At 41.9% G+C, this 21,481-nt stretch overlaps 1 protein-coding gene across 1 annotated transcript in view; it reads right to left on the bottom strand.

The window, feature by feature from the left end:
• Window positions 1-12,705, bottom strand: part of LOC111958350 (programmed cell death protein 4) — a 34,835-nt gene extending 22,130 nt beyond the window's left edge. The window contains exons 1-2 of the mRNA XM_023979576.2: window positions 12,447-12,705; window positions 12,231-12,330 (exon numbers count right to left, since the gene is read on the bottom strand). Coding sequence (XP_023835344.1) covers window positions 12,231-12,276 — 46 coding nt within the window. The 5' untranslated portion in view covers window positions 12,277-12,330; window positions 12,447-12,705. The remainder of the gene's footprint in view (window positions 1-12,230; window positions 12,331-12,446) is intronic.
• Between the last annotated feature and the right edge of the window lie 8,776 nt (window positions 12,706-21,481).

The following is a 21,481-nucleotide window of genomic DNA, read 5'->3' on the forward strand; positions in this document are numbered from 1 at the left end:
GAAGAGAAATGAGCCATGTCGGTTAAATACTGATAGACTTGGGGATTATGGTCTCGGACAGTGCTATTCGCTTGAGTTACACCGAACGCGAAAGCCCAGGAAAATGAACAGGTATAGTAGGCTGCAATATTGTAAAGTAGGCCTAATGATGCTAAAACATAATGCTTAAATAAAATTGACWGCTGGTCTTTATTGTATGCTGCACATTTTTACATTGTATTCCATTTCCAGCGAGACTATTCAAGCCATCGACTTACTGATGGTTGAAGATGAGCAATCCGCAAAGGCAATGTTTAAAAGTCCAAAAGTTAAGGGTGGAGCTAGAATTTTGTCTGTCAGAAGTATTAAAATCCACCAATGTCAGCCTTTAAATTCTTTATTATCCAAACGTTTAAAGTGCGTGTGGTCGACGGAGAGAACGCATGACTGTTTTGACTCGGTATACATTTCCCAAAATACATTTCTTTCGGAACATGTATACCGAGTATGTCCACATTCCTGTCAGTCCATTTAATTGGTAAACTACATGGTAATGTAAAAGTAATSTTTTTTGTGATCCAATATGTAATAAAGTTTWAAAAAACAATATCAATAATAATAGTTGGTAACAGATCGGCTCTTGGAACTCATTGCGGGGCAGCTTCTATCTTCAATATGCTTTATTGTACAAATTTTAAAGCGCGTGTGGGCGACAGACTGTTTTTAATACTAGGGCTTTCAGGAGGAACGGAAAATAATTGAACAACATGAGCAGATTAATAAATAAATGTTTTGACCAAGTWAKAGACAGACTGAAAACACCGCCATTAATTTYTAGTCAATTTGTGCCACAGTTTAGACTACCGATAGAACGCTGATCTCCCCCTTGTGATAGTGTGGTGCAATGACAGAATGCCACCATCTACCACTAACGTTCGCAGCAAAAGCTGAAAACTTTTAAAGGAAGAACCACTAACATGACAAAGGCTTTGGAAGAATTCAGAGTCGCCAGTTTGCCATGCATGGCACACACGCTGCAACTGGCTGTGAACAAAGGTGTTTTGGCCCAACGCAGCATATCTAACACAGTGGCAGAATGCTAAAAATGACGCTTTTTAAAAAAATATATCGGTATCCGTGTCAGGTTTTTGGCAAGGAAAATATCCTGCAAAAKTGTCATATCGGTGCATCCCTAGTCCAAACCCACTAAGACAGTCGTGAAGAGGGCACGACAAAGCCTATTCCCCCTAGGGAGACTGAAAAGATTTGGCATGGGTACTCAGATCCTCAAAAGGTTTTACAGCTGCACCATCGAGAGCATCACTGCCTGGTTGCATCACTGCCTGGTATGGCAACTGCTCGGCCTCCGACCGCAAGGCACGACAGAGGGTCGTGCGTACGGTCCAGTACATCACCGGGGCCAAGCTTCCTGCCATCCAGGACCTCTATACCAGGTGGTGTCAGAGGAAGCCCCTAAAATTTGTCAAAGACTCCAGCCATCCTAGTCATAGACTGCTCTCTCTGCTACCGCACGGCAAGCGGTACCAGAGCGCAAAGTCTAGGTTCAAGAGGCTTCTTAACAGATTCTACCTGAAAGTTAAACGAAGGCCTTATAGCTTTTAAATGGTTAATCATTATATGTCTATGATTAAACTGTAATGGTCTCCTCTTCAGGAGAACACGTGTGGTGGGTGTGTGTGTGTGTGTGTGTGTGTGTGTGTGTCAAAACCGTTTTGAGTGTTGTGACCTTCAGACACTATCAGAAGGCATCTACCCGCAAACAACACACACAAAGTCAACAGTGAGGGAGACGACTCGGGATGCTGGCCTCTGGGCAGAGTTGCAAAGAAAAAGCCATATCTGACTGGCTAATAAGAAGAAAAGATTAAGACGGGCAAAAGAACAGACACTGAACATAGATATGGCTTTTTCTCTGCAACTCTGCCTAGAAGCCCAGCTTCCTGGAGTCGCCTCTTCACTGTTGACGTTGAGACTGGTGTTTTTGCGGGTACATTTAATGAAGCTGCCAGTTGAGGACTTGTGAGGCGTCTGTTTCTCAAACCTACACACCCCTAATGTACTTGTCCTCTTGCTCAGTTGTGCACCGGGGCCTCTACTCTTTCTGGTTAGAGCCAGTTTTGCGCTGTTCTGTGAAGGGAGTAGTACACAGCGCTGTACGAGATCTTCAGTTTTTGCAATTTCTCGCATGGAATAACCTCCTCGACGAACCAGTGCCCCCGCACATTGACTCTGTACACAGTACCCCTGTATTTCGCCTCGCTATTGTTATTTTCCTGTTGCTCTTTAATTATGTACTTTTATTTGTTACATTTCTCTTAAAATTGCAATTGTTCTGGTTAAGGGCTTGTAAGTAAGCATTTCACTGTAAAGTCTATGCCTGTTCATAAAATGTGATTTATCCTAGCCATTTCATTGACGATAGGCCCTGCTTTTCTGACGTTGCGAGACATTGCAAGCAAGAAAATAAAGCATCCCATTGTGAGATACAGCTTTTTGATGGCTGATAGATGGGCCTAGTACACGGTTCCGATTCAGTTTGTCTGGTGGCAGACCTGCCTATACTGTGCCCCTCCCCTCTTTCAGTCCCTCTCTAGTGCGCTATGAAAGATGTGCGTGTTTGTTTCACGGAAGTAGGGGAACTAAGAAAGTCGGTTATGTAGTTATTAACCGAGCAGGTCCGACAGGATTAGTTTTACCAAACATTCAATTGACCATTATGATGAAGCCTGGAATCTCTTTCAGGCAGGAAGATACACTACAWGGCCTAAAGTATATGGACCCCTGTTCGTCAAACATCTCATTCCAAAATCMTGGGCATTGAGATGGAGTTGGTCCCCTCTTTGCTGCTATACAGCCTCCACGCTTCTGTCAAGGCTTTCCACGAGATGTTGGCACATTGCTGCGGAGACTTGCTTCCATTCAGCCACGAACATTAGTTAYGTTGGGCACTGATGTTGGGCGACTAGGCCTGGCTCGCAGTCAGCGTCTCCTTATTCATCCGGGTGTTCAATGAAGTGGAGGTCAGGGCTCTGCAGGCCAGTCAAGTTCTTCCACACCGATCTTGACAAACCATTTCTGTATGAACGTCACTTTGTATACGGGGGCATTGTCATGCTGAAACAGGAAAGGGCCTTCACCAAACTGTTGCCACAAAGTTAGAAGCACAGAATGTCATTGTATATTGTAGCGTTAAGATTTCCCGTCACTGGAACTAAGGGGCCTAGCCCGAACAATAAAAAACAGTCGCAGACCATTATTCCTCCTCCACCSAACTTTACAGTTGGCACTATGCATMCGAGCAGGTAGCATTCTCCTGGCATCCGGCAAACCCAGAGTCGGCCGTCGGACTGTCAGATGGTGAAGCATGATTCATCACTCCAGACAAACAGTTCTTGTCCAAACTTTGCTTCAAGAGGCAGTTTGGAACTCGGTGGTGAGTGTTGCAATTGAGGACAGACGATGTTAATGCACTACGCGGTCCAGTTCTGTGAGCTTGTTTGGCCTACCACTTTGTGGCTGAGCCGTTGTTGCTCCTAGACGTTTCCACTTCACAATAACAGCAGGGATGTCCACATTTCTAGGGATAGCCTAATATTGGCCTAATGGCCTTCAGTTCAGAAAAAGTCATAATGCATATCAATAAGAACCATGAACTTTAACCTGACGTATTTGGCAATTTATTGGTACGATATCATCCACTTAATCTTTTAAAAGATAAGTATGGCACTAGGAAAGACCATATTTGACAAAAGGGATAATTTACCTGTAGGCTACGTGCATAGCAATTTGTTTTAAGCATCAATTTGTTCCCGTGTTCTTACCCAAACTGGGTGCAGCARCTGTTTAACTATAATATCCCTCAATACACAGGGTTGACGATTCGCACAGGATACGTACCATCAGAAGACCTGGGAGTTTGCCGAAAAACAGTAGGTTTTTAAGACTGGGATAACCTTCCTGCCAAGTAAAAATTACTGACATAGCAGAATCGGACGGGACTAAAATTACAGKTGTGGTGATTTGTGCTCGTGCACATAATTACATTACCTGATCTCCCCCAGTAAAACTTATCTTGTTCAAATATGGCTTTATGAGTCGATTCCTAATGGAAAAGGTTCTCTTTCTACTAAATGACTTGGTAACACAGTATTTAACTTTAAAAAGTACTTTTTTAGGAAATAGTGGTCGGCGAGCAGGCAGCAGTCTAGCTGCCSGCAGGCAGCTCAAGATTATTTGATTGACAGTTCTGGTCGCCCAGTGATGGACGTGTTCGTCCCGCTTCAGAAGCGACATTCCTTTACAGACAAGTAAAATGCCCGTTCAGTGGCGCTTCGAAACCATCTCCAGTGAAGGTTTCSTGTCGTCATTTAAAAAGCCGTAGAGTGCCCTTGCAGACAAACAAACACGTAGTAGCTGAGGTGCATTCAAGGGTATTTGACTGAGGTAGATAACTTCCTTTCCCGGCCTTAGTGGTCATGCATATGTAATAGAACCATTATTCTGCATTGTGAATTGACGTGGGATAAAAAATAAAAAAAACATTCTCAGCATTTTAAATGGGAAAAAATGGGAAAAAAGGTATAAAATTGCCAGTTTAAATGTTAAGCAAAATTGTTCTTCATTTGTCACATTCCTAGTGTGTGTGTACACTGTTTAGGCCTGGCACTGGCTTGGAAGTGGAGAGAGGTTCGGCCCTGGGAGTCAGTGGAGCAAAGTTTTCAGAGAGCTGGGAGAATTTACCCAGTTCTAATGGCTGCTTGGTGTGAGGTGGCAGTTCAGTAAGGTCACTCACAGCCATACAGATTGGCGTCAGTGGGGTAATGGACGCAAAGTAGGTTTTTTWAAATTCTGTAAACTTTCTCGAAATTCCCCAAAATCCTGGTTGGAAGATTAACAGAATCAGAAAGGAATAGGTAAGAAATCCAGGTATCCTCCAACCAGGATTTATAGAAAACCTGGGCATTTTGGTTAAGCTACCAAAGTTTTGCAACCCTAAAGACAAGGCAAGGGAGGGGGCCTTCACATGTTGAAKTGCAGTCCCAAACTGCTGTCTGACAAGGCTGTGTTCGGTGTGGAGAATTTGTCTCCAAACCGGGTGTAAAGGGGAGGTGCTACTACCTGGACCTACAAGACAAATTGTTTTCTGTTGCTACATGTCTTTATACAATGTGCCCTGCTGAACACGAACAAGCACTATGGGGCTTAATCCGGGACAATCAGACTTTTTTGGTGTGTTGTTACAGTTGGGTTAAGGAGGGAGATAGAGGGGTGTGGTTGGTTGGTGGTTTTGTCCTGGGGGGGGGTTCAACTGTCACTAAGGGCCAGACAGAAAGACGAGTTAGCTTTGTAGCTGACTGGGAAGAATAAGCTTAACTGGGAAGATATTGGACAATTTCCCATTAGGTCTATTATTGAATTAGGCATTTTAAAAGTGTTGTTTTTGGCCTCCCTTAATTGCCACGTCCTTGTTTTAAGTAAATAATTGTTTGCACTAAAAGAGCCAATGAGCTGCATCCCAAATAGCATAGGGTGATAGGGAATAGGGTGCCATTTCGTACTGGCCATATACCTGTTCCCAGCTGGGTTTGTTTTTCGGTCCTTATTTGAAATTAATCGGCCGAGGGGACCGTTAATTTTTTTTACTACATTATGTGTAGTCAGTAGGCCATAAACAAATCCGGCTTGACATTTCAGTGTAGGGCACGCCTCATTATACTCTACTTATCAGCCTATATTTACCTATGGTCTACTATCTATATAAAATGTTCTGGACAGGAAGTACCCTACAACGCCGCTAAAATAAACACTGCAGCCTATCATGTAAATACTCTATAGGCAAGTTGATGCTCCATTCAAAAGATGGGTTACATGCTACACTTGTATCAGATAATCACACTTTTAAAAAGACATGCCAAAGCAGGTATAATCAGAATGTCAACTCACAAACAAGTATACAACAAATAATTCAAATGCAATTTGTTCCAGCTGCTGCTAGGCTATATGTATGCCTATGCAAGACATGTCACCAGTGGTGTGGACAATGCAGCATTTCAGGGGTGAAATGATTAAACTGACAGTTGTGTTGAACTCAATAGAAGCACATAGGCCTCTGTTTGTGGGAGGGTTTCTCCTCCAACCCACACACAAAGGCGTCTTTGACAGGGAGTGTTACCACCACCACAGCAGCTGAGCTATTTAATCAAGCGCGACAGGCCTTCCTCGAGTAGACTAGGGCCAACAGAGTTCATATAAAAAGAGCAACAGCCCATATGTYCAGATGTATTCACCAGTATGGGAAACAACTATGACTCAAGCATGGAGTAAACCATTAAAGTGCACATTCCTTGCCTCACATATCTAGGGGGGGCCACTTTGAAGAATATCAAATATATMTTGATTTGTTTAACACTGCTTAATACATGATTCTAAATGTGTTWTTTAATATAGTTTTGATGTCTTCATTATTATTATGGAATCAGTAGGTTTGTCCAAACTTTTGACTGGTACTGTATGTGGGACGCTGGGCTGAAGGGAGTTGTAGTTTTCATTAAAACCTCTACGGGATTGGTGTCCCTATACCGGGACGGTTGATGCTAACGTGCACTAACATGACTAGAATGACGTAAGTAACAGCAAACTTTCCAGGACATAGACATGTCTCATATGGYCAGAAAGCTTAAAWTCTTGTTAATCTACAGTAGCTATTACAGTGAAAAAATACCATGCTATTTTTTGAGTGCACAACAAAAAATATATATATATAGTTCGATTCAGTATTCTTGCTCTGATTTGTCATCCTGAGGGTCCCAGAGATAAAATGTAGCATAGTTTTGTTTGATAAAATCKATTTTTATATTCAAAATGTAGTTACTGGGTTCTACAGTTTGAACCCCTGCTGTCTCTMGCTCCTCACCCACCCCGCTCGGCCATCTAGATGTGTGAAATGTTGTGTATAAGCTAATGATCCATCATGCATGACATTCCTGGGAGTGTGTAAACTTACATTTTGTATTACCAGATCATTTGTATATGTTCTCTATAGTTATGTACTTGAAAATGTATCAATTGACCAATTCGGCACATTTGGGCYGACTTGATACAAAATACTGTGCAGTATTGCAACGCTTCACTGGATCAATCTGGACCTTTGCACTAGAGGTCGACCGATTATGATTTTTCAACGCCGATACCGATTTATTGGAGGACCAAAAAAAGCTGATACCGATTAATAGGCAGATTTTTTTAAATTTATTTGTAATAATGACAATTACAACAATACTGAATGAACAGTTATTTTAACTTAATATATCAATAAAATCAATTTAGTCTCAAATAAATAATGAAACATGTTCAATTTGGTTTAAATAATGAAAAAACAAAGTGTTGGAGAAGTAAAAGTGCAATATGTGCCATATAAGAAAGCTAACGTTTAAGTTCCTTGCTCAGAACATGAGAACATATGAAAGCTGGTGGTTCCTTTTCACATGAGTCTTCCAATATTCCCAGGTAAGAATAAGTGTTTAGGTTGTAGTTAAAGGAATTATAGGACTATTTCTCTCTAACCATTTGTATTTCATATACCTTTGACTAGGATGTTCTTAGGCACTTTAGTATTGCCAGTGTAACAGTAATGCTTCCAATCCCTCTCCTCGCTCCTACCTGGGCTCGAACCAGAACCACAACGACCAACAGCCACCTCGAAGCAGCGTTACCCATGCAGAGCAAGGGGAATAACTACTCCAAGTCTCGAGCGAGTGAGTTTGAAACACATCGGTACACAGCCTAATCTGGATTGATAGGCTTGAAGCACAGCGAAGAGCTTCTGGCAAAACGCAGGAAAGTGCTGTTTGAATGAATGCTTACGAGCAGTGCTGCGCTACCATCGCTCAGACAGACGCTCTAATCAAAATCATAGACTTAGTTATACCATAATAACACACGAATACGGCCTTAGGTCATTATATGGTCGAATCCGGACAAACATCATCTCGAAAACAAGACGTTTATTCTTCAGTGAAATACGGAACCGTTCCGATTTTTATCTAACGGGTGGCATCCATAAGTCAAATATTCCTGTTACATTGCCACAACCTTCAGTGTATGTCATAATTACGTACAATTCTGGCAAATTAGGCAGCCGAAACGTTTGCATATACACTGACTCTGCGTGCAAAGAACGCAAGAGAAGTGACACAATTTCACCCGGTTAATATTGCCTGCTAACCTGATGCAGGTTAAAAATATACACTTCTGTGTATTGATTTTAAGAAAGGCATTGATGTTTATGGTTAGGTACACATTGGAGCAACGATACGCACCGCATCGATTATATGCAACGCAGGACACGCTAGATAAACTAGTAATATCATCAACCATGTGTAGTTAACTAGTGATTATGATTGATTGATTGTTTTTTATAAGATAAGTTTAATGCTAGCTAGCAACTTACCTTGGCTTCTACTGCATTCGCGTAACAGGCAGGCTCCTCGTGGAGTGCAATGTAATCAGGAGGTTAGAGCGTTGGACTAGTTAACTGTAAGTTTGCAAGATTGAATCCCCCGAGCTGACAAGGTAAAAATCTGTCGTTCTGCCCCTGAACGAGTCAGTTAACCCACCGTTCCTAGYCCGTCATTGAAAATAAGAATGTGTTCTTAACTGACTTGCCTAGTTAAATAAAGATGAAATAAAGTTGTCACCTAAATAAAGGTGACACTGCTGTCATCTAGTGGCCAAATTCTAAATTGCAATATTATATTATGGCTTTTCTCTTGCATTTCAAAGATGGGAATTTGGAAACATGTTTTTGGGTTTGTATTATCTTTTACCAGGTCTAATGTGTTATTCTCTTACATTCATTTCACATTTCCACAAACTTCAAAGTGTTTCCTTTCAAATGGTATCAAGAATATGCATATCCTTGCTTCAGGTCCTGAGCTACAGGCAGTTAGATTTGGGTACACTTTTACATCTGCTATGTTAGATACACACAGACCACATGAGAGAAGAACACCACAATCAAGAGAGGGGAAAAAGACAACTCCTAAAAGTATGCCCAATCTACTTTGAAGAACTAGTAAAATGATTGCCAGACAGCTCTACAGCATTCCTAGCCAAATAGAAGMACTAAAGACAGTACAGTATGGGGAGCACAGAGAACGTTGTCTGGCTGTTTGGTTGCTACTGCCTGAGCAGAGATMAGATTACTTTTAGGAATAAGAAAAAATAACAAGTTTTTAAAAAGTAAGTAATATATACACAACTGAAATATTGTATTATTTCACAGTAATTCCAATTTTTTTAATTGACATTTCATAATGATTTTATTGTTGAAAAAAAAAAAATCTAAACGGCCTTAAAGCACTAATTTCCCAACACTACTTTTTTGGGGGGGGGACATTCCAATGTATGTACTTGGCAATAACGTAAGTATTTTCACACACGTGACACAAGGATGAAACCCTGGGTTTAATTCTGCTGAACAATTGTTGGAGTTAATGTTTATTAGTAAATATTTTCACTGTGAATTGTAGTCATTTTATTTTAATCCTTCCAAGTAGGAACTGTAAATGAGACAATTGCAACCTGATCTCCAAACCATAGTAATCTATATACTATAAACAAAAATGTCATCCATTTCACATCAAGCACATGCATTACGTCAAGTATTTCAATTGGTCTATATAGCGAGCTATACATGTCCACGTCACTAATCTTGTAAGACCTTGATGCTGCATTAGTAACCAAGTGGGAAGTGGGAATTTCCCACCATAGATAAAACTCTAGATAGATAAAACCAAATTTGACATGGACATTGCCCTTGAGGGCTTCCACCATTTTAAAGTGGGTGAAGGATCACATGATTCCATCCTGGTCATCAGCCAATGAATTATACACATTCCAAAAAACTTTAGGTGGCAGTAAATTGCTAACCTTGTTTGAACAGATATAAAAGCAACGCACCCTTTCAGTTTTTTTGCCAACTCAGAAGTAGCAGATAAGAAATTATACTACTTCAAAATTGAGATTGCGTTACTGGCACTGCCCTTGCGCTCACAGACGCCACATTGGGACATATAAAGATGATATCTATCAGACTGTTTACCACATACAACTGGGGGAAAAAACTATTTGAACGGCCCTTCAACTGGTACTTTCTTGTGGTTAACTCGTCTAGCGCCGCTGAGCTCCGACTTCTCCCACATGGTGACCTCTGACGTTACCTACTAAGGAAATTATCTRGATAAAAGCAACTCAAAACATTATTTTTAAAGCAATCTATTCATATGGTTTTTGAACACTATAATTTGRTAACAAGCCTGATAGCTGTACTTTTAGTTTATGGTTGACACAGCTTGTTGGTCATTAGCTAATTGGGTGTTTCTCAAATTAATTTAAAGCACGCGAATGCATCCAACTGGTATTTTCAACTTCAAACTGGTACATTTCCACCTCCCACTTGGAGCTCAAGGATGATCGACTAGTTTCCCCACTAGTCTCTACCAGCTGGTGGGATGTTCAAGTATATTTTCCCAGTCGTATGTGGTAAACATAGAGAATGATAAAGAAATCATCTTGGTATATGTCCCATTATGGCATCTGTGAGCACACAGGCAGCGCGATTGAGGCCATCTCCATTTTGAAGTAGTACATTTTTCTAATACTACGAGTTGGCAAACAAACTGAAAGGGTGCATACTTCCATTCAGAGTGTGTTGTTTGACCAGGTATAGAGCCAAGGATGGCGATTTACTGCCACCTACAGTTATGGAATATTTGGCTCACAAGTTTAATCTATTCMTATTCATWTWTTTTTTTWAACTGCATTGTTGGTTAGGGGCTCGTAAGTAAGCATTTCACTGTAAGGTATACAACTGTATTTGGTGCATGTGACATAACATTGTATTTGATATTGGCGGATCCCTCCTGATGACCCAGATGGAATCATGTGATCCTTGCTTCACCCATAGGAAGTCCCACCCAGTTGACTACTTTWAAAAAATGGTGAAGCCCTCAACGTCAGTGTCCATGACAAAACGTGTTTTATCCATCTAGAGAGTCCTCTAACTGTATGGTGGTAAATTCCCACTGGTTATCAACTCCGCATGAGTAGRCAGTCATCGGTTACACAGGGTTGTGCATGTGTCTACTAATCTCGAGTTCTGCTGGAGAAAAACATTTATTATGTAGAAGTCCATAGCCACATGTAACAGTATGTCTTCAGCCAATGTAAGACGTCATGCGACCATTTTGCTCAGTGGGGAAATTCATGTCAATGCGATAGAGGATGATTTGAGCTCCTTTACGAATCCGTGTCATTCAACGTTGGCATTATGAATGATGGGCAATATGACACACGTTGTATTTAACCAATACGCATAAAAGTTAATTGATGTTCGTTGCAGTATTTTTCATGTAGCCCAATAAAAATGGTATTGCACGCAACGGATTGCACGTCTGGTAAGGGGGCGTGGTGTTGTTTGACAACATACATTCAGTTCGTCGTTCGACCGCAATGTTTATGCAAACAAAGATGTTTGTCGGGGTATATAGCGTTTAGTCAAATTACCGAGATTATGAATAAAAACACGATAGCATTGGCCATGAATGAAAGCAATGTTGCATGAATGTTTGTGGACATTCCAGACTAGAGGTAAAGGAAATGTGTTCTTCAAAGCAGTAACATTAAATCAGAAAACACCCTTTAATACAACTAAACACCCTTTAATACAACTAAATGTGTAGGCAAATGTCCGTAAGATGACAGGACAGTGTATAACTGTTAGTGGTTGATTGCGCAACAACGGTATACTACAGTATGTTGATTACATATTGCTATCTAAATGGKTAGCCAGATACGMTAGCCTTTCGCCAAAGAGGAAGGTACGTTAATGCAAAACAAGTCTCGAATGGGTTAAATATTAGTGTGCGTCTTCACATGTGCCCAGCGAGACAATGGTCCATTAAAAAATAATGCATAGTCAAATATGTCGTCCAGCAATTTGTGAGTTGGCTGTCGAATTAACTTGCTACCTATCTAGCTACATTGCTAACTGGTTCGCTCTAATACAAGTGCTCGAGCAATAGAGCACATGGTGGAGTGTGGCTGGAACTGCAGCCCAACCCTTTGAGACAATAGGCGAAGTGAGCAAACATGTTTTCGTCGTTCAATCCAAACGATTTACTTCCTTGAAATAAGCATGCATTCGTGCATATGCTATTCAAATTACTCACCATCGTGCTTTTGAACCGTGGTCCATGTCTCCACTTCGGTCGCCATGGCGCTCACTTGAACTGGTTGTTTACCGTTTGATAGCAATCCACACCGTTTGGCCTGTCACGAAAACAAATAGCAGAAACGTGCAAAACAGCGTGAACAAACAAACAAAATGTGCAAACATTGATGTTTTGCACATGCATGGCAAAAATTGTAAATACGTTAATCCTCACCCTCAAGCAGCTTGCTTGCTCGTGCTATATAACGTCAGCTATAATACCCAACAAATATGAAATGCCGTAGCAAAATTAATGTCAAATAAATTCGACACTTTTTTTTAATGAAATTAATATATATCTACTACTCCTTTCAGAATAAATCTAAAAAAGGAGCACGGGAAAAAAAACGATGCGCAAAGAGAAAAATAATCCGTGGACCTTTCCGCAGCAACCTAGAAAATAAACAAAGTCTGTTTTTAACTTTGGAACGTCTGTCTCAATATCACGTGGTTAATACAGGGGCAAGTCCTTTTCTGTTCTGGCCAATCATTTGGGGTTAYTGTTATCCGAGATCCTTGGGACGTCCCTACCTTAAACTCTCAAATTAACCCCTACCGTTATCCCAATCATAACGGTACCTYACCCGAACCATTTTTTATTTCAACTTCAATGCGGTAGGGACGTCCCAAGGAACCGGTATTGCAAGGACCAATCAATTCAATTTCAATTTAAGGGATTTATTGGCATGGGAAACATATGTTTACATTGCCAAAGCAAGTGAAATAGATKATAAACAATAAGAAATTAKCTGTAAACATTTACACTTACAAAGGTTCCAAAAGAATAAAGACATTTCAGATGTCATATTATGTCTATCTACAGTGTTGTAATGATGTGCAAATAGTTCAAGTACAAAAGGGAAAATAAATAAACATAAATATAGGTTGTATTTATAATGGTGTTTGTTCTTCACTGGTTGACCTTTTCTTGTGGCAACAGGTCACAAATCTTGCTGCTGTGATTGCACACTGTGGTATTTCACCCAATAGATATGGGAGTTTATCAAAAGGAGATTTGTTTTAGAATTCTTTGTGGGTCTGTGTAATTTGAGGGAAATATGTGTCTCTAATATGGTCAAACATTTGGCAGGAGGTTAGGAAGTGCAGATCAGTTTCCACCTCATTTTGTGTACATAAGATAAGATAAGATTTTCTTAATTTTGGGTCAGTCACAGTGGTCAGGTATTCTGARACGGTGTACTCTCTGTTTAGGGCCAAATAGCATTCTAGTTTGCTGTTTTTTGGAAGGTTTGGGAATTGCTTCCTTTTAGGTGGAAGTCTCTTTTCTGGATTATTATTTGGTGTTTTTCGTTGTACACTGAGGATATTTTTGCAGAATTCTGCATGCAGATTCTCAATTTGGTGTTTGTCCCATTTTGTGAATTCTTGGTTGGGGAGCGGACCCCAGACCTCACAACCATAAAGGGCAATGGGTTCTATAACTGATTTAAGTATTTTTAGCCAGATCCTAATTGGTATGTCGAATTCTATGTTCCTTTTGATGGCATAGAAGGCTCTTTTTACCTTGTRGCTCAGATCGTTCACAGCTTTGTGGAAGTTACCTGTGGCGCTGATGTTTAGGCCGAGGTATGCTCTAGGGCAACGGTGTCTAGATGGAATTTGTATTCATGGTCCTGGGAGCTGGACCTTTTTTGGAACACCATTAAGATTTACTGTCAGGGCCCAGATCTGACAGAATCTGTGCAGAAGATCTAGGTGCTGCTGTATGCCCTCCTTGATAAGGGACAGTAACACAAGATTATCAGAAAACAGTAGACATTTGACTTCAGATTCTAGTAGGGGGAGGCCGGGTGCTGCAGACTGTTCTAGTGCCCTCGCCAATTCGTTGATATATATTGAAGACGGTGGGGCTTAAGCTGCATCTCTGTCTCACCCCCTGGCCCTGTGGAAAGAGATCTATGTGTTTTTTGCCAATTTTAACCTCACACTTGTTGTTTGTGTACATGTATTTTATAACGTCGTATGTTTTTCCCCAAACACCACTATCCTTCAAATTGTATAGCAGGCCCTCGTGCCAAATTGACTCGAAAGCTTTTTTCAAATCAAATCAAATCAAAGTTAATTTGTCACGTGCGCTGAATACAACAGGTGTAGACCTCACAGTGAAATGCTTACTTACAGGCTCTAACCAATAGTGCAAAAAAGCTATTAGGTGAACAATAGGTAGGTAAAGAAATAAAACAACAGTAAAAAGACAGGCTATATACAGTACCGAGGCTATAACAGTAGCGTGGCTACATACAGACATCGGTTAGTCAGGCTGATTGAGGTAGTATGTACATGTAGATATGGTTAAAGTGTCTATGCATATATGATGAACAGAGAGCAGCAGTAGCGTAAAAGAGGGGTTGGCGGGTGGTGGGTGGCGGGACACAATGCAGATAGCCCGGTTAGCCAATGTGCGGGAGCACTGGTTGGTCGGCCCAATTGAGATAGTATGTACATGAATGTATAGTTAAAGTGACTATGCATATATGATAAACAGAGAGTAGCAGCAGCGTAAAAAGAGGGGTTGGGGGGCACACAATGCAGAAAGTCTGGATAGCCATTTGATTACCTGTTCAGGAGTCTTATGGCTTGGGGGTAAAAACTGTTGAGAAGCCTTTTTGTCCTAGACTTGGCACTCCGGTAATGCTTGCCATGCGGTAGTAGAGAGAGCAGTCTATGACCGGGGTGGCTCGAGTCTTTGACAATTTTTAGGGCCTTCCTCTGTCACCGCCTGGTGTAGAGGTCCTGGATGACAGGCAGCTTAGCCCCAGTGATGTACTGGGCCGTACGCACTACCCTCTGTAGTGCCTTGCGGTCAGAGGCCGAGCAATTGCCGTACCAGCAGGGAGCAACCAGTCAGGATGCTCTCGATGGTGCAGCGGTAGACCTTTTGAGGATCTCAGGACCCTTCCTCCTATAGGCTGTCTCGTCGTTGTCGGTGATTGTTGTGTCGTCTGCAAACTTAATGATGGTGTTGGAGTCATGCTGGCCATGCAGTCGTGGGTGAAAGGGAGTACAGGAGGGAACTGAGTACGCACCCCTGGGGAGCTCCAGTGCTTAGGATCAGCGTGGCAGATGTGTTGCTACCTACCCTCACCACATGGGGGCGGCCCGTCAGGAAGTCCAGGATCCAGTTTGCAGAGGGAGGTGTTTAGTCCAAGGATCCTTAGCTTAGTGATGAGCTTTGAGGGCACTATGGTGTTGAATCTGAGCTGTAGTCAATGAAGCATTCTTACATAAGTGTTCCTTTTGTCCAGGTGGGAAGGGCAGTGTGGAGTGCAATAGAGATTGCATCATCTGTGGATCTGTTTGGGTGGTATGCAAATTGGAGTGGGTCTAGGGTTAATGGTGTTGATGTGAGAGTGAGAGAGAGAGAGAGAGAGAGAGGAGAGAGGAGCATCGACATCCAGTTAATGTGGGATAAAAGGGATAAGGAAATCCCCTATACTTTGCCCATGTGGTCCAGAAAAGGTCGGGTTAAAATGTTAACATTGGTTTAACTGGTTTAACATACTAATACATACTAATGTATATAGTATGTATAAGCTGGGAAATACAGGCCTAAGCATTTGTTGATCACTAGTTTGCTCCAATTGGGTGTGGGGTGGTAGGGTTGGAGGGTAATAAAGGAATATATATTTAAAAAAAAGATGTGTATATATATATTATATATATGTTTATGTGTGTAGTACAGTTGAAGTCGGAAGTTTACATACATCTTAGCCAAATACATTTAAACTCAGTTTTTCACAATTCCAGACATTTAATCCTAGTAAAAATTCCCTGTCTTAGGTCAAGTTAGGATCACCACTTTATTTTAAGAATGTGAAATGTCAGAATAATAGTAGAGAATGATTTATTTCAGCCTTTATTTTCTTTTATCACATTCCCAGTGGGTCAGAAGTTTACATACACTCAATTAGTATTTGGTAGCATTGCCTTGACATTGTTTAACTTGGGTCAAATGTTTCGGGTAGCCTTCTACAAGCTTCCCACAAAAAATTGGGTGAATTTTGGCCACATTTCTGACAGATCCGGTGCAACTGAGTCAGGTTTCTTTAGGCCTCCTTGCTCGCACACGCTTTTTCAGTCTGCCACAAATTTTCTATATGATTGAGGTCAGGGCTTTGTGATGGCCACTCCAATACCTTGACTTTGTTGTCCTTTAGCCATTTTGCCACAACTTTGGAAGTATGCTCGGGGTCATTGTCCATTTGGAAGACCCATTTGCGACCAAGATGTCTTGAATGTTTGGTTTCAATATATACCATAATTTTCGTTCCTCATGAAGCCATCTATTTTGTGAAGTGCACCAGTCCCTCCTGCAGCAAAGCACCCGCACAACATGATGCTGCCACCCCCTGCTTCCACGGTTGGCATGGTGTTCTTCAGCTTGCAAGCGCCCCCCTTTTTCCTCCAAATATAACGATGGTCATTATGCCAAACAGTTCTATTGTTGATTCATCAGACCAGAGGACATTTCCCCAAAAGTACGATCTTCGTCCCCATGTGCAGTTGCAAACCATAGTCTGGCTTTTTTATGGCGGTTTTGGCAGTGGCTTCTTCCTTGCTGAGCAGCCTTTCAGGTTATGTCAATATAGGACTCGTTTTACTGTGGATATAGATACTTTTGTACCTGTTTCCTCCAGCATCTTCACAAGTCCTTCGCTGTTGTTCTGGGATTGATTTGCACTTTTGGCACCAAAGTACGTTCATCTCTAGGAGACAGAACGCGTCTCCTTCCTGAGCGGTATGACGGCTGCGTGGTCCCATGGTGTTTATACTTGCATGCTATTGTTTGTACAGATGAACGTGGTACCTTCAGGCGTTTGGAAATTGCTCCCAAGGATGAACCAGACTTGTGGAGGTCTACAATTATTTTTCTGAGGTCTTGGTGATTTCTTTAGATTTTTCATGATGTCAAGCAAAGACACTGAGTTTGAAGGTAGGCTTTGAAATACATCCACAGGTACACCTCCATTGACTCAAATGATGTCAATTAGCTATCGAAGTTCTAAAGCCATGACATCATTTTCTGGAATTTTCCAAGCTGTTTAAAGGCACAGTCAACTTAGTGTATGTAAACTTCTGACCCACAGGAATTGTGATACAGTGAATTATAGTGAAATAATCTGTCTGTAAACAACTGTTGAAAAAATTACTTGTGTCATGCACAAAGTAGATGTCCTAACCAACTTATCCAAAACTATAGTTTGTTACAAGTAATCTATCTGCAATATTAAAGCTGATCTACCCCCTAATAAAAAAGTACTTAAAAGAAAAAAAATATATAAAATATTGGTTTAACTGTTAAAATGTGAATGTGTGGCTAAATTATTTCTAAAGTCTCGATCAAACCTCAACATGTACCTAATTTTAAGTGAACTTTTACCCCTTGGAGCAAAAAAAAAACCCAACAAAAACCAACCTAACAAACACTGACATGACGAGGAGGCAAGTGTTAGGCGATGGACTGCTAATCCATTGTGCTCTGTACACTCTGGTTGAATCCCATCCTCGTCGGTGGAAGTTATTTTAATGTAGTTGTTGTAGCTAAATTTATACATGTAAATGTTCTCTCTACTACTACCACAGCCTGTTCACCGGCTAGGATCTAGAACGGTGTCCCCAACTTTTTCCGGTTACTGTACCACCAACTGATTTGTCTAACCAGAGTACCCCTGAAGTACCCCCTCATGTGCATTTTACCACTAAGCTCATGAGTCTTCAAGTACCCCCTGTGGATAGGCCCAGTACCCTTGGTTGGGAACCACTGATCTAGGAAGTGGAGACAGTACACGTGCATCAAAGCTGAGACCAAGAGACTGAGAAACAGCTTCTATCTACAGGCCATCAGACTGTTAAACATGAAACACTAGCTAGCCTCCGCCCGGTACCCTGCCCTGAACCTTAGACACTGTCACTAGCCGGCTACCACCCTGTACTCTACCCTACACCTGAGAGACTGCTGCRCATAGAGTCATTGAACACTGGTCACTTTAATAATGTTTACATACTGTTACCCACTTTATATATATATAGTGAATTATAGTCATCCTATATATTTTTTTGTTCATACAAAAACATAAAACATTAAAATACATAAAACACTGAAAACAAGGCAGGGAAGGATTGAAATAAAGCATTTAATTTAAAATAAATACATGATTGACAAGATTGGATATGATTAAGCTAGACTTTGATGATATGAGAGAGCGAGAGAGACAAAGAGAGAGAGAGAGAGAGAGAAAACCAAGATAGTGTCAGAGAATGAAACAGAGAGATATGTTAGGTTGTATAAGAGCCTATAGTTACCCTTCAAATTATTGACTGGAATGAATGAATCAACATAAAAGTGATGACATACTGTATGAACAACTTTTGAATCACAGATGCAAAGGCATACATGATGCAACCCTGCATAAAGCAAGCTCAGCCCTGTTATTAGATATATTGTCCAATTGTAATTGTTGTCTCTTTGTCTGTGTAAAGAGCCTAGGGTGACCACGTTTAAAATATTCAAACGCAGGACAACAGGATGATTTTGCAGGACATTCGCAGTCTCGCCTACATTACATTTTTTGAGGAGGCAGCTGTCACGCGGAGTGGAACAGGTGAACCCAACAGCAGACTTAGACAAGGAGACTGGGCTGAGGTAACCAAGTTATTTATTGAAACACGGGGGGAAGATTGAGTGCAGGCCAGGGGATGCTCGGGCGGTTTGCTGGAAACCAGGTGCGGAGGCAGAGGCTGGAGCGAGAGGTATGGGGACAGGGTAAGCAGGTCCGGAGGGGAATCCAAGGGAGCGTAGAGTGGGGAATCCAGGACAGAGTAGCACGACTGACGAGAAGTCGGACTGGAGACAGGGACCAGTCAGAGCGGGCAGAACTGTAGCGGAGAGGAAAACAGCATCAGGCAAGGGAAAACAGGCACAACAGGAACAAACGGCTAGAAACAWGGACTGACTGGGKAGAGATTACGATCTGGCAGTGTGGAAGTGGCAGGACTGGTGGGGATCTGCTCTGACTCCAGCACACCTGTCTCCGCCCAAACAATCACACACACACACACACAGAGAGAGGGAGGGAGAGAGCACTGTGGGAGTGGCAGCAGGTCAAGGAGACACCGGATGAGCACTAGAGGGCGTGGCAGGAGCAGATGTGACAGCAGCACAGACAGATGTAGCCTACTGAATCTCATTATACACTGAAAAAAAGTATATAAAATGCAACATGCAACAATTTCAAAGATTTTACTGACTTACTGTTCATATAAGGAAATCAGTCAATTGAAATGAATTCATTYAGCCCTAATCTATGGATTTCACATGACTGGAAATACAGATATGCATCTGTTGGTCACAGATCCCTTAAAAACAAAGGTAGGGCCGTGGATCAGAAAACCATTCCGTATCTGGTGTGACCACCATTTGCCTCATGCAGCACAACACATCTCRTTCGCATAGAGTTGATCAGGCTGTTGATTGTGGCCTGTGGAATGTTGTCCCACTCCTCTTCAATGGCTGTGCGAAATTGCTAGATATCGGGGGGAACTGGAACACGCTGTCGTACAAGTCAATCCAGAGCATCCCAAACATGCTCAATGGGTGGTGACATGTTTAGTGAGTATGCAGGCCATGGAAGAACTGAGATGTTTTCAGCTTCCAGGAATTGCGTAAAGATCCTTATGACGTGGGGTCGTGCATTATCATGCTGAAACATGAAGTGATGGCAGCGGATGAATGGCACAGTAATGGGCCACAGGATTTCGTCACGGTATCTCTGTGCACTCAAATTACCATCGATAAAAATGCAATTGCGTTCATTGTCCGTAGCTTATGCCTGCCCACACCTAACCCCCCCCCCCCCCCCCACCACCATGGGGTACTCTGTTCACAACATTGATATCAGTAAACCGCTCGCCCACAACAACGCCAAACACGCTGTCTGCCATCTGCCTGGTACAGTTGAAACCGGGGATTCATTCCTGAAGAGCACACTTCTCCAGCGTGCCAGTGGCCATCGAAGGTGAGTATTTGCCCACTGAGTAGGTTACGAAGCTGAAATCCAGTCAGGTCAAGACCCTGGTGAGGACGATGAGCACGCTCATGACCTTCCCTGAGATGGTTTCTTACAGTTTGTGCATAAATTCTTCGGTTGTGCAAACCCACAGTTTCATCAGCTGCCGGGGGCTGGTCTCAGACCATCCCGGAAGTGAAGAAGCCGGATGTGGAGGTCCTGGGCTGGCATAGTTACATATGGTCTGCGGTTGTGAGGCCGGTTGGACCTACTGCCATATTCTCTAAAACAATGTTGGCGGCGGCTTATGGTAGAGAAATTAACATTCAATTCTCTGGCAACAGGTCTGGTGGACATTCCTGCAGTCAGCATCCCAATTGCACTCTGGTGTTGTTTGACAAAACTGCACATTTTAGAGTGGCCTTTTACTGTCCCCAGCAACAAGGTGCACCTGTGTAATGATGCTGTTTAATCAGCTTCTGACAGGGATGTAAACAAATGTGTGCACAACATTTGAGAGAAATAAGCTTTTTGTGTGTATGGAATATTTCTGGGATCTTTTATTTCAGCTCATGAAACATGGGACCAACACTTTACATGTTGCGTTTATATTTTTGTTCAGTGTGTAATATGCATAAAATGCATCCTCCAATTGCAGCGTCTGCCTATGTGTCACGTTCCTGACCTGTTTTCTTTTGTCTTGTATTTATTTAGTTGGTCAGGGCGTGAGTTGGGTGGGTTTGTCTATGTGTGATTTTCTATGTTGGGATTTTTGTGTCCGGCCTGGTATGATTCTCAATCAGAGGCAGCTGTCAATCGTTGTCCCTGATTGAGAATCATACTTAGGCAGCCTGGGTTTCACGTGTGTTTTGTGGGTGTTTGTTTCCGTGTTTGTGTTTTCACCACACGGTACTGTATAGGTTTCTGCACATCGTTTATTTGTTTTGTAAGTCAGTTTCAGTTTCGTTATAATAAATCATCATGAACACTAACCACTCTGCGTATTGGTCCGATCCGTCTCGCTTCTCCTCGTCCGAGGAGGAGGAAGATTATGACACCCGTTACACTATGCCCACACATATTCTCTCAAGAACATTTTCAATAAACTCAAACACGAAGTTAGGCATACCTAATTTCAAAGTAGGCCTTGTTGGTCCCAACTGTCCTCTAAATGTAGCTGGAA

This window comes from Salvelinus sp. IW2-2015, linkage group LG34, assembly GCF_002910315.2.
Source record: "Salvelinus sp. IW2-2015 linkage group LG34, ASM291031v2, whole genome shotgun sequence".
NCBI classification, from domain to species: domain Eukaryota; kingdom Metazoa; phylum Chordata; class Actinopteri; order Salmoniformes; family Salmonidae; genus Salvelinus; species Salvelinus sp. IW2-2015.